The sequence below is a fragment of the Nematolebias whitei genome, chromosome 4, assembly GCF_014905685.2.
Source record: "Nematolebias whitei isolate Nwh7 chromosome 4, NemWhi1, whole genome shotgun sequence".
In the NCBI taxonomy this organism is placed as follows: domain Eukaryota; kingdom Metazoa; phylum Chordata; class Actinopteri; order Cyprinodontiformes; family Rivulidae; genus Nematolebias; species Nematolebias whitei.
In genome coordinates, this window is record NC_056501.1 from 3,416,953 (window position 1) to 3,426,043 (window position 9,091).

The window sequence follows — 9,091 nt, forward strand, 5'->3', positions numbered from 1 at the left end:
CAGATCAGCAGCAACGTGAAACAGATCAGCAGCAACGTGAAACAGATGAGCAGCAACATGAAACAGATCAGCAGCAACGTGAAACAGATCAGCAGCAACGTGAAACAGATTAGCAGCAACATGAAACAGATCAGCAGCAACATGATGTGATTTTTTTCACAGTGATTATTCTGGTTAGAGATTCCTGAGTCTGACAGCCTCAGGGTAGAAGCTGTTCCTCAGTCTAGTGGTTCTACACTTAATGCTCCTCAAACTCCTTCCTGAGGGGAGCGGGGCAACAAGTGTGTGTGCTGGGTGAGTGTGGTCCTTCACTCCTTCGTGTGTGTGTTTAGATGAAAACTCTCCAATAAACAAGCGTTCTCATAGGATCTAAATAATGTTTAACTCCTAGGGGGAGAGTTGACATACCACCAGTCTTGTAATTAAAACAAAAGAGCTGCAGAACAAATAAACATGTTCATAGTTCCTTCCTCTTTGATCTGATTTGATGCTTTTAGGGCTGCATGTGCCCGAGTACAGTGAGAACTTGAAGAAGTCATGGGTGTGGAAAGAGCTGTACTCTGTGAGGAACATCAGACCGTCCTTCCACAACCCCTTTGGCCTGTACGGTGGCATGGTTTACACGGGGATCTTCTACTGGATCCTGCGAGGAAAAGAGCCGTGGACCCTCAAACACAGTGGTGAGTACTAAAGAGCAGAACCGCTGCACAACCGTGTTCAAGTTTCAGCTGTACTTTTAATTTAGTCTTTCAAGGGGAACAGAGCGCTAAATGCAGGGAGGAAAACTGATCTCAAACGAGAACAGAATTTATTAGCAGGAACCTCTTGTTCCTCTAAAGTTAGAAGCACAAAGAACAGTCTAATAAAGCTCCTGTGACATCAGCTGAATGTATAGAAGACATGTGTATTCAATGGAGCGCCACAGTTTATCACTATCTGTTGACTCGGACCAGTAGCATCCAGAATATTCCAGAGGTTTATCTTTAGGAGAACGATCTTATTAAAAACTCAACGTTTGTGTGCGGCAGGTCTTGATGCACACCAGCTGAAACCAGCTAAAGACTGTACGCCCATCGAGTATCCCAAGCCTGACGGCAAGATTAGCTTTGACCTGCTGTCCTCTGTGGCCCTGAGCGGCACCAACCACGAGGGGGACCAGCCCCCACATCTCACCTTAAAGGATGACGGCGTCCCGGTGGGCCAGAACCTGGCTGTCTATGATGGACCTGAGCAGCGGTTCTGCCCTGCAGGTAACACCGAGTGTCTGATCCCAGCTGTGATCCGTGCAGCTGCACGCACGGTTCATCTTCTGCTCCTTTGTCCTGAGCCCAATTTACCAAAATAAAACAGGGTCATTTATTTTGAAGGCTGATAACAAAATAATAAATTCTTCTGCTACAGTTTTAAAAACTGTGCTTTGCAACTATAATCTTTTAGTGATAGTCACTTGAGTCTTTGACTGAAAAAAACTAAACAATTATTCAGTTTTATAAAGTAAAACATTTTTAGCCAGAGATGTAAAAACAAAAAGATTATGACAAGTGTTCAAATAATTCATAAAAATATGTAGCGCTTCTTTTCTTAATCGATTGTTTTAAATTACAATTTTTATTTGTGTGAATAAAAGCAGCTGGTTCTCCCAAATTAAAGATGAAACAAATAATGTAACTTATCAACCAACGTGTCTCTCCTGATTCTGGGAGTGTTCCTGAAGTCGGGACAGAGACCCTGCTGGGGGTCGTGGAAGAACTAGAGAGGGTCTTCGATCTCCAGAAACAAAAATACATGCAAATAAATATTCCTATTGGCCGTTACCTTTACAACTAAATACTAAATTCATGTATTAATAAAATATACTATTTGTGTACAGCAGTCCCTCGTTTATTGCTGGGGTTACGTTCCACACCCCCCCTCGATAGGTGAAAAACCGCCAAGTAGGAGCGTATTTATTTTAGTATTTATATATATATATATATATATTCTTTATAAACACTCCCCACACGCTTTCAATGTTCTAAACTCTTAAATCTATGTCATTTTAACAACATACATGTTACTGCACAGCAGCTACTGCATTATATGAAGAACTCACCAGCTCTGCAGAAGCTCGGTTCTGGTCGGACTCGGTTCTGGCCGGGCTCGGTTCTGTTCAGCGAACCTGCAGCATGACGAATCCCACCACCTCGTCCAGGTTGATGTGCACGTGCTGCTGCTCCAGGAAGGAGACAGCTCACACAAAGCTGCCCAGGATGTAGTCCACTACCACGGCCCGGGTCCGGACCAGTACCGCACAACCAGAACCAGACCAAACCCCGTCGCGGTCTGTTCCCTGTAGCCCCCAGGATCCGGGTCACACTGAGTCCGGATCAACTGCAGCCCAGGTCACCAGTGAAGATAAAACTTGAAGGATGTGTTCAGCTTCAGTTCTCTTCTTTCCCTCCATCTTGTCATAAAGCAGTGACTGGAAGCACTGTTGGTTTCTGGGTAGTGTAGTTCTTTTGACTGGCGTTACAGCGTAGGCTTATTGAAAGAAAACTACAAAATGGCAGCGCCTGTCCAAAGTTTTTTTCCGTTAACTTTTTATCCCGTACCGTCCCGGTCATGTGATATTAAAGTTGACGATCGTTGAAAAACCATGAAAGAGCCTCGAAAGTTGAACCGTGAAGTAGCGAGGGACAACGTAATTTACTCTCACAATCCTCTCCTGCTGCTTTATTTTTTAACGGACCAAAGAACCACTGAGGTGTTTCTGTTCCAAACTGTTATAACTCGTTATAAAAAATAAAGCGGTTAACTCTTCCAAAGTGGCTCGGCTCAAATCGTTTCCTAACTTCGTTTCCTGTCACACGTCCCTCCTTCTAGGTGTCTACGAGTTCGTTCCCTTGGAAACGGGAGACGGGATGAGATTACAGATTAACGCTCAGAACTGTGTCCACTGCAAGACCTGCGACATCAAAGACCCGAGCCAGAACATCAACTGGGTGGTTCCTGAGGGCGGCGGCGGACCTGCCTACAACGGAATGTGACCTCTTGTTCCCACCGGTTGTCTTGAAGGATTAGTTTTATGTTCAGGGTGACGGTACAGTTCAGAGGATGTGCCAAAACACATCCAAGTACACAACTGTTCCAGGGTACAAGAATTATGTTTTATGTTTTCAACTTGAGGTTTGAAACCCGTGTAAAGCCAGGACCACGTGCAAGTCAAACTGTCAGCTCGTGCTTTACTCTCTGGGGGGGCTCTTTTAGGAGGAATACTTGAACAGCAGCATTACCAGGTAGTTAAGTTTATGTCAATATTGTAAAATTCAACGAGCTGTAAAATGTTCAGCCACTGTTGGCAGCATATTTTAACAGCATGCAACAAATTATATACTGTGACAGTAATTAATAAAAAACACTTGATGGTTAGTCTTTATTTTATCGAGCTGTAAAAACATAAATAAGGACATGGATGAACTGCAAGAGGTCCGAGGTACCAAAAACTCAACCGTGATATGATTGAACATACAACGTGACTTATCCAGAACAAAGGCCAGCGTGTGTCCAGTTCTTCAGCAGAATCGGACTAAAGCTCAACTTTTCAGTGAAGTCGGATCAAACTTTTAATTCCCGCAAAACAAAACTGTGTCTGGTGGAAAACACGACGGGAACAGTACGATGGAAATGTGCGTTTTCCCATGACTGGACTCCTCCATCCTGACGTCACGTATTCACACGAACATCTTGGCGTAGATCTTCTTCTCCCGCTCCTTCTCTTCCTGGATTTTATGATGGACTTTCTTCAGCTCGTTGTTGATGGCTGTAAACAAAAAGTTGAAGTTTTTACTTATTTCCAGGCAGAAAGAAGGGGAATCGAACTGTCACTATGTAACTGTTTTTGTGGCTGAGTGGTTAGAGCAGTCGTCCTTCAATGGGAGAGTTGAGGGTTCGATTCCACCAGCAGTAACATGCTGAAGTGTCCCTGGGCAAGACACTGAACCTCTCGCTGCCTCCGATGCGAGTCCCATCGGTGTATGAATGTGATCAAGCTCTGGTTAGTCTCTACAGATTCAGATGATCTTTGTAGAGATGTATGAATGTGTTGGAGGTAACTGAGGCACAGATTCAAAGATGTTTCCTACAACACATCCAGAGCACGATGGCCCTTCTTTTCTAGCTTGTAATAAAAATTAAAAACTGCTAACTAAACTATTAAAAGTGCAACAGTGAAAAGTAGAAAAGCTTGAGACGTGCAGAGAACCCAAACCCAGTCTGAACCTGTGAAGGTGTCCCGTGAACTCGGCCCAGTTCTACGTTATTTACTGATTTCCAGGAATTCATCTGTTCAGAAATGAATCTGGTCTTTGGATAACTTCGGACACGTTTCAGAATCGAGCGTCGTGTAAAATAACTGGACTGAATTGTTTGAATCTGGATCAGTTCTGGACCGAACTGGATTTATCATTTGGATTTTTTCCGATGTACGGTGCCCTGCCATGACTTTTGGTGCGATTTGAGGCTTTATAAATAAAATTTGTGTTATTTATTCTGTAATACAAAAATAAAGTTTAAAATGTTCTACCTTAACTTTAAAAAATGTACAATATTTGTCAAATTCATTCAACCTTTATTTAGACAGGTACATCCCATATATAATATAAATACATATAAATAATTCAACATTAAGAAGTTTAGGGCTGCATTCGCTGCACAATAATAATAAAAACCGTCGATTAAAAGAAAATAAAACTAAAGATCTCACCTTTATCTTCTGGAGCAACTTCCTGAGCTTTTTTAAGATCAGTCTGCAACGAGAAAGATGAAACAATTTGGATTAAAACTAAAGTATAAAAGACATTGCTAAATCAAATTTTCTGTTTTCCCACCATTTAAAAAAAGTTTTCTATTATTTTACTTGAAGAGAATAAATAACATGAACATTCTGAGCAGTCAAGAGTTTCTGTCTCCAACAACTAATTTTCTTTGAATAAAGGTTCTCACTGCAAAGCAAAAGTTAAAAGTTATCCTGAACTATATCAAACGGAGCCGTTTGAAAGAATTTACTACGATCGTTCTCGGAGACGTCTTGAACGCAGCTCAGCTGAATCTGTCAAAGATACGTGGAAGCTCGAGTCACATGACTGACGGTCACTGCTGATGTAAAGAGATATGGCAGAATTGGACAAGTACTGGACCTCGGAGTGACTGCTGCTAAACGCCAAAGAAAAAAGGATTAAGACGACCGTCAAGAATAAACATCAGGGCCATAAAGACACGTTCAAACACGGTTCAATAAACTTCAGCCACATCAAGAAGTTTAACATTGGACCCGTTTTAAGTAGCTTCGGCTGTTTCTGTAGGTAAACCAACATATGGTCATTGACATTCTGTCACAATTTCTTTAATTTAAAGGACACGGTAACCACTGAAATGAGAAAAATATGGAATATGATATAATATTGTGTGGATCAAGTGGTATCTTTTTGTTTGTCCGGTCTTCATGACTTTGCAATGAGTGCCTTTAATGAGCGAGCTAGTTTAATGAAGTTACCATGGCGTTGTTGTATTCCTTCAGCCCCTGCCAGGCCTGGGCTCTTCGGAAAAGTGCCTTAGCGTTTGATTGGTTCAGTTCAAGAGCCTGCAACAGGAAAAAAAACATCTTAGCTCAACTTTTGTCAGAAAATCACTTTTAAAATAAGCTTTAAAACTGACAGTGTGGGTCAAAATCAATTAACCTGCATGTAAACTGCACCACTACGAGCTGATTTTATTCTCTTAAAAGAAGGTTTATATAAGTAGAAGCTGTTGAACAGTATACAAGTACATGCAGTTTAAAAGAAATGCACCTGTATTGTTGGATCCTAAACATCTGAACAGTAAAAACAAAGTTCCAGGATGTAACAGCCCCCAGTGAAAAGATAGTCGGGTATTTAAGGTAAAGCAAAGATAAAAGTCAGCCTGGTTGTTTCATCAAGCAAAGACATACTAACTGTTCGCAGTGAATATTGACTACACAGCGACTCATAAACCTAGTATTGATGCGTTACGGGAGTTCAGAAGCAACACACCACGAGCCTCTCACAACGGTAAAGAATTGCTTTGCTCAGGCTGATGTCACCTCGTTGCAGCTGTCCAGAGCTTCCTGCCACAGCTGCAGCTTCAGTTTGCAAGCAGCTGTGTTCAGAACGCAGCTGAGCGCCGTGGGCTCCAGCTTCTTCTGAGCCGCCTCCTCCAGCTGATCTCCACACATCTTCAAGTACCTGAATTAATGCAAAGTGTAAAAACATAATTAAAAAAACAACATGTTGGTTTTTCAGTTGCATTCATAATAAGGTACGGACTTTTTTTGTAGTTTAAACGCGCTGTTTTTTTTTCTGTTTTATATTTTTTCTAATGTTTATGTGTTTCCCTGAGCATGAAGCTAAATGTTTTTTGCAGCAGCAACTTTAAATGCTCGGTGCTCGTACGTTTGAAGTGTGTGCAGATGAAATCTTTCATTTCACGGTTCCTTTTAAAGAGTGCGGCTCCATCTGTCCTCTCTGAGGACGGCTGTGACTGAAAGTAAAGCAGGGACACTTTCAACTCACCTCAGGGCTTTACTGTATTTGTTGACTGCAGCTTTCCAGTCTTGGTTCTTAAAAAGCGCATTTCCAACGTTCTTCACGTCTTCGGCGAACGACAGAACTTTGTCGACCTGAAAGATTGAAATGAAACTAGTTACATGTTTTTTTTTCACACTGGGAAACTTGTCTCACGTTTTCTCCTCAGATGAATCTGGTCAGGATGAAAACAATAAAACCAGAAACACGGTGTGTTGAATTTAAGATGCAGGATTTATAAACTTAATTTTCAACACAAGGTAGATTCTATTTTTACCTGTTTTGTTGCTTTGGAGAGCAGATTTTATGAGCAACCATTTTTTAATAAGCAGGTTATTTACACAAGACCTGAGCAGCTTTTCTATTAAAGTAAAATTTCAGGGGATGTGCTGAACTTCTTTAGCAGCTGTTTCTTCTGCGTACAATGTCTCCCAGTCTAAATCCATCCTTGAACTTGATAATAACATTTGTATCTGTCCTCTCTGCTAACAAGCCTGTTTCCAAAAAATGGCACCGCGGTCCTTGTGGAGCTGATTGATGTTATTTGCCAAAGTTAACCCGTGTCCTCAGATCCAAGACCTCCCTGATCCTTACATCCTTAAAGTCGAGGTCGGCGTCCTCGGGGAAGTCTGGGTGGGCATCTTCTGTTCCATCATTTGGTGCGGAGCCCCAGCTGTCCCCGTCCTTATGCTCGCCGCAGTCGGCTATGACACAAGGCTGAAAAGGCAGAAATGTTAGAGAAAAATTACATTTGCAGCTCAGAAATTTGTCACAGAACTAAAGGATTATTTTCTATCAAAGTCTGTCAGCTAACACGTTACCGAAACGCTTCGAGGCTGAAGGTTATGAGCTCAAACTCATCAGGTTTAAAGAGGATTTACCTTTAAAGGCGCATCGTCCACAGTTTCAATGGCCTCCAGCAGTTTTACAACTCCCATCCCTTTTAACACTTGTCCAAAGACCACGTGTTTTCCATCCAAGTGTGGCGTTGGTACAGTGGTGATGAAGAACTGAGAACCGTTGGTGTTGGGCCCAGCGTTGGCCATGCTCAGCAGACCCACTTTGCTGTGCTACAAAGAACAAATGTTCAGAAGGGAAACGTTATCATTACCAGTAAGGACATCAGAATGATGTCGAGTTGCATCTTTAGATACTACATGACATTACAGAGAAATAAACGTTGTTGGTGGATATTAATTTAATGTTTGTTTTTTATAACTGTTAATCTCTCACATTGTAAACTCTCCTGTAGCTGAATCCGTCCATTTTAGTGGTTGATAATTTACCTTGTAGTGAAAGTTTTCATCTTCAAACTTATCCCCGTAGATGCTCTCGCCCCCAGTGCCGTTATGGTTGGAGAAGTCCCCTCCCTGGATCATGAACTGCTTGATGACTGTCAAAGACAAATTTAAAGCCCGATCAAGATGAACCACAATGACCGACAACAAACCGTGCGCTGTCCTTTGTAATAACAAGCAGCTTTTCATTTTGTAATCTCCACCAACTGCTGGCGTGTTGTTCAAATGTTTATTTGTGCACATTGTTGTAATAAACAATATCACTTTCCAGCAGAAGTCTTTGCTTTACAAGTCACAGTTACACATTTAGCTTATAAAATATCTACTACGTGGCACTGCACTTGGATTTTTTTCTTCTTCAGCTTCAATGTGTCAGCTCAACAAACTTAAATATGACTTTGAGTGAAAGGTTCACGGTTTTTTTACTTCTGTGGAACGGGCATCCTTTGAAGTGCAGCGGCTTCCCTGTCGCTTTTCCGACGCCTTTCTCTCCGGTGCAGAGCGCTCTGAAGTTTTCTGCGGTCTTTGGGGTGATATCGGCAAACAGCTCCAGAACAATTCGGCCAGCTGAGGAGAGAAAATATAAAAAATACACCCCTTAGGTTTAAGATGGATGGGACTGCATTGATAAAATATATGTTTAAATTTACAGGAAATGACTAGTGCCAATGTATACCCTTAAACTGCCTAAAAAATAAGAATATAAACATTCAGGAGTAGCACAAAACATCTTTATATATTATGTCCTTACTAGATTTTAAAGTAATATTCATTATTTATAGATCTTAAGATTTTCTGGTAAGTTATCTTTGTAACTATCCCACACAAGCCACATATGTTCAGTCTTTCTCAAATTGTGTCATGACCTTTAACATTCAAGGTTCTTTGCTGTCATTCACATCACATGGTACATGAGGTGGAATGAAATTATGCACTCAAGGTCTTAGTTACACCCAAAAATAGCAATAATATAAAGTATTTAAAGAAAAGAAAAAATATACAAAGATCTAAGATATACCCTAACCAATAATAATATAAATAAGGTGTATTAAACTGCAGCCTGAACATTAATTGACATTACTGTGTAAAATGAGGCTCGTGGAGTCAGACATGGCTCTCAGGTGTTGCATTTCCTCTGAGCTTTACATAATAATAATAATGTCATCACAATGTCAGCACTGTATGTTTCCATACAATGGCGAAGTTAGTCTCTGC

The 9,091-nt window shown here is 41.2% G+C and overlaps 2 protein-coding genes across 2 annotated transcripts in view; one reads left to right on the top strand and one right to left on the bottom strand.

Moving 5' to 3' along the window:
• The window catches only part of etfdh (electron transfer flavoprotein dehydrogenase), an 18,555-nt gene extending 15,098 nt beyond the window's left edge, over positions 1-3,457 (top strand). The window contains exons 11-13 of the mRNA XM_037675149.1: positions 498-680; positions 1,029-1,250; positions 2,863-3,457. Of these exons, the coding sequence (XP_037531077.1) occupies positions 498-680; positions 1,029-1,250; positions 2,863-3,026 (569 nt within the window). The 3' untranslated portion in view covers positions 3,027-3,457. The remainder of the gene's footprint in view (positions 1-497; positions 681-1,028; positions 1,251-2,862) is intronic.
• ppid (peptidylprolyl isomerase D) lies at positions 3,402-8,439 on the bottom strand. Its single transcript, XM_037675150.1, has 9 exons — positions 8,303-8,439; positions 7,865-7,971; positions 7,460-7,648; positions 7,173-7,295; positions 6,567-6,673; positions 6,098-6,239; positions 5,531-5,617; positions 4,742-4,784; positions 3,402-3,799 (listed from the first exon to the last, which is right to left on the bottom strand). The coding sequence occupies exons 2-9, from the start codon at positions 7,955-7,957 to the stop codon at positions 3,711-3,713; spliced, it is 873 nt and encodes a 290-aa protein (XP_037531078.1). The 5' UTR covers positions 7,958-7,971; positions 8,303-8,439; the 3' UTR covers positions 3,402-3,710.
• Between the last annotated feature and the right edge of the window lie 652 nt (positions 8,440-9,091).